The sequence below is a fragment of the Olea europaea genome, chromosome 4, assembly GCF_002742605.1.
Source record: "Olea europaea var. sylvestris chromosome 4, O_europaea_v1, whole genome shotgun sequence".
Lineage (NCBI taxonomy): Eukaryota > Viridiplantae > Streptophyta > Magnoliopsida > Lamiales > Oleaceae > Olea > Olea europaea.
The window spans coordinates 3,125,423-3,130,004 of record NC_036240.1 but is presented as its reverse complement, the minus strand read 5'-3'; the positions used below and the strand labels follow the sequence as shown (position 1 = coordinate 3,130,004).

The window sequence follows — 4,582 nt, the reverse complement described above, 5'->3', positions numbered from 1 at the left end:
ATATAGGAAAAATTATATGTGTTGATATAAATTCAATGGTTTTGTGCTCAAGCTGAAAAGTGTAAAAAATTGTTCAACTTATCCTATTAGAACCAACTTCGAACTAATAAAGCTTGGATTTGCTCGTAAAAAGTTAGTTAAAATATGTCAAATTACTGATTCAAAAATGAATTTTTTAGATGGCAAAAAACTACGCCACCTTGTTCTTAGTAAACTTTACACATACGAATATATTTTCGTATTTTATTCAACCAATTGCTATGTCTAATCGCCCCAATAGATTCTTTGTTCAAGGAACATATATAGAACTTAATTTTCTAATTGACAACTTCATGTAAATGTTCATATACATATATATACAGTCAATGAACGCAGAATCTTTAGCCAACTACAAGTTATTAATCTTGAAATAATTATACACAATCCACAAGACATTTTAAGATATATGAATTCAAATGAAACACACCTCTGTCTAATGTCTAATCTATAGTATTAAGTCTCACAATATCACAAACAGACATTTCTGATGCCATAACCAAACTGAACTAAGATCTTTAGACGAAAACCGGGCTGTTTTCCTCATTGAAATCTTGCATTAATGTCGACTCTTCGAAACTCTGATCGAATAAGAATCCATAATCATCCTCAAATTTAGTATGCATCATTTTGAGGCTGGAGGGAGTTTCAGTATTCATCTCTTGTGACAGCTGAAGGTAAACTCTCCGGTTGACATCGGGAACCGATAGGTCGAGGAGACTGCTCGGGTTTTGGCCTTGATCAAAGGAAGTAATCATGTCTTGGCCAAAATTAGGCAATGCATATTCATTTGTAGTAGGAGATGCAACCATATTAGAAGTGGTTGAATCATAAAAATTTTCTGGGCTTAGTTGGTTGCTATTCTCACCCTTGCCTTTGTGAAATACTCGACATAACACCCAGTCTTCCTGTAAATATTCGTAAAAATATATATATATTATATCCATAATAGTTAATGCATGTCCAAAGTTTATATGCATTAATAACGGCTGAACATTGTTCTTCTTCCATATCTTGTTTCAGAAAGAAACTGCTATTTTTTTGGATTCAGATTCTTATAACTCTTATGTGTTTAAGAATGTTTTAGACTTTTTATTATTATATATCGTCAAATAATCTAACGAATTTAATGTGACATATATCAAAACGACAAAGGTCTTATATATTTTAAAAAATTTTGGTCACCCGTTTACCAAAAAAAAAAAAGAAAAGAAAAGAAAAAAGAAAAAAGAAATTTGCATGATAGACATTTGTTGGAAAAAAGAATTTAAAATGCATGTAAGGGGACGAAACGTGACTATTATACAAAGCTGTTAGATAAAATAATCTAACAAAAAATATCATTGGATCAAATAAAAACAGCATTTTCTAAAACGAAATCAAGAATGAGAAACGAATAAGAAGCAATGGATGCGTACAAGAATTTTAAAATGACCTAAAGAGAGAGAATATTTTAGATAGAATCAATCTTGTTTTCAATGAAGTGTATAAAAGAAGTGTTAAAGATATGGACAATATCAATATTTTCCATATCTTTAACAAGAAGTTCCATTACAACATGATTGTCAGCTGAATGACTCAAATTTCTTTTCCTTTGCGTCAACACATTCACATGACCTATGTTTTCTCTCTCTACCTATAGATATAGACTGAGAAGAAAAGAGGAGCAAAACATTATAGTAACTAACCTTAGGGGGCACGTGAGGGTTCTCCAGCCGAAATTCATGCATGATCCAGCCCGTTTTTATTCCATTAGGGGCCCTATTCTTGTAGAAAACTAAAGTCTTTCTCATCCCCACAGTCACTCGGCTCCTCGAGTCGATCACAGCTCGATCCTTTCCCGTCGCCTTCCAGTAGCCCGAGGTGGTGGCCCGGTTGGTACGATATCCGGTTGCATATTTGCGATCTCTAAAGCTAAAGAAGTACCATTCGTTTGAATTCAACTTTGCCACCTCTACAAAATAATGAACATATATTAGAGCTTGTACTGTACTAAAGACTTGCTTGACATGTATCTAACGTAAACACAATTAAAAAAAATGTACATAAATATTATCCAAAGTGCATTAACTTTCGAAACTTTATACATACGCTTATGTATGTGTTACGATTATTTAATTATAATTGCTTGTATGATAATATTTTTATAAGTGACAAAAGTTGGTTATGTGTCACAAAGATTCTCAAGGCTTTGCTTTCATAAAGTTTATAGTGAAAGTCATATGAAAGAAAGGGAAATGTGTTTGAATATTTTCTACTAATTAGATTAGATAGGGTAGGAGGTCTATATCTCTTCTTTATTTCCTTCCTACATGACTTAAAAAAATTAAAATTAAGGATATTATGACGTTCATATAATTTTTACATTTATTTTTAATTTTATGAATCCTTTATTAATTTCCCTTTCAATAACTAAAAACGAAACTACTCTTAATGAATGATCAAATATATTTTCTTTGATTTTTTTTTTCCCGGTTTGCAATGGATTTTGTTGAGCCAAAATGAATAATAGGATTAACTCGAAAAAGGAATATTATATACTTGCATGTTTCATGTTTAATACATATTTTGCGAAAACAAAGTTAGTTTTGAAGACAACTCCTCTGTGAAAATCAGCTATAAACAATTACTCATAATCAAAAGTAGAGATTAAAGAAAGAAAAGGTTAACAAATTAAGCATTATCTTCTGCATATACATCTACAAAAGGAAGCAAAGTTCATTGAACCTATATGGTATATATCCAGAATTTAAAACATTTCTTTTCAGTAAAAGATAAGGGCCTTTTCTAAATTCTTTTCAACTTTTAGGAACAATTATGGCTAAAAAGAAACGTGTATAGTAAGGGGCTATATGACAGTTTTTACAAAAGTTTTAGTAGTCTTGATAAAAGTTGATGAAATGTGATTGAAAAGTTGATGCAAGTTGTTGTTCCTGCAAAATGTATAATTAAAATTGAAATTTAACCAATTGAAAAATTGATAAAATTTCGAATGAGCAGTAGCATATTATGAGTTGATCTGAAGATAAGTTTAACCTCGTAAAAGCTAAAACAAATAGATTAATAACTAAAACCAAATAATGCCATATCCAAAATATATATTGTCATCTATCTCAAAAAAAAATAATAATAATAATAAATAAATAATAAAATAATAAAAGAAAAATTATTATTTGCAGCTATATATAATTTTCATGCAGTCAAATTCCTGCATTATTGAGCCAATAAATCCAAGTAGATTAATCGAATCTAGCAGTGACTACCTCTGAATCAGTATGTATTTTTCCACAATCACGTTGTTATATTTTTCAGATAACAAAACAAAAGAAAATATAAACTAAGGAAAAAAACATAGGGGAATTTCACAACAAAATTCGGAGAAAGTTACACAGGAATATCATTATGAAATGTTAGCCAAGAATAAGAAACAACCAAGAACCACCCCCGGTATGGCGAGGTAGATGGTGACCAGTGAAGAAGAGAATGGAGGATTTACCAGGGAGCTGCCATGGCTCACATGTATGAAGATCAATCTCCACTAAAGTACCTTTAAGAACTTGTTCGTTAGCAATCTTTTTGTAGAGATAATGAAGAACAAGTTCTTCATCGCTTGGATAAAACCTAAAACCTGGTGGCAGTGTCTCTCCAATGTCTCTTAATCCCATAATTAATATTCTGTTTAAAGATTCTAGCTGAAGATGAATATGTTGTCCGAAAAAGGCTCTACTCTTTTTCTTCTCCCTCTCTCTCTCTCTAAGGAAAAAAAGAAAATATATGTATACTAGAAAATGTGTCATGCATTTATATATAAAGTTAGGTTGACAAGTACCTTAACCAATTCGAATATTTTTACATTATTTTAGGAGCTTATGCTTGTGTAGTTAGTTATATGGTCGTGTATTGTGGGAACTTTCAAGAAAAACCAAAATCACAAGAAATCTTTTTGCGGGCAATTAGCTAGTAAATTCCAAATCCTATGTTGGGATAGAACCTCCAAAATACATCTTTTAACTATAAATCAACATAGAAAAATGCACTTTGTGTACATTTTCTAACCTTTTGTCTAGGTGAGAAGTGGGGTGAAGGTGGGTAAATACGAACACTAAATAAATAGACATGTAATTTATTGATCAAATTAGATTACCAAATAAACATGGTCCTTTATTTTCTATTCACCTTACTTAGAAATCATCAGTTCAAATTCTAGTAAAAAAATAATTTTGTACGCAGACTCGTAATTTTCCATAATTTTTTACTACGCATTCTTCAAAAATTGGTTTTCTCACTTCAAATAATCTCCTTTTAAACAAACACTAAGGATCAACTTTGATCCAAGGGTTAGGGTTTTACACAACTAATTTGTTTATATGAAAGTTAGAAGGAAAAAAGGTCTAGCGAGATTATCATGGACATGGAGACTTAGATTTATTAGAACTTTGATAATTAAGATACGCTAAAGTATAGTACAAATAATGTGATTGATGAATTAAATTCATATTTAACTATGTGTATACTATCACCGCTGATGTGGGTTTTTTCTTAATAG

The 4,582-nt window shown here is 30.8% G+C and overlaps 1 protein-coding gene across 1 annotated transcript; it reads right to left on the bottom strand.

The window, feature by feature from the left end:
- Window positions 1–379: 379 nt before the first annotated feature.
- On the bottom strand, window positions 380–3,810 carry LOC111393301 (protein CUP-SHAPED COTYLEDON 3-like). Its single transcript, XM_023018762.1, has 3 exons — window positions 3,533–3,810; window positions 1,725–1,990; window positions 380–944 (listed from the first exon to the last, which is right to left on the bottom strand). The coding sequence occupies exons 1-3, from the start codon at window positions 3,699–3,701 to the stop codon at window positions 555–557; spliced, it is 825 nt and encodes a 274-aa protein (XP_022874530.1). The 5' UTR covers window positions 3,702–3,810; the 3' UTR covers window positions 380–554.
- Window positions 3,811–4,582: the final 772 nt, after the last annotated feature.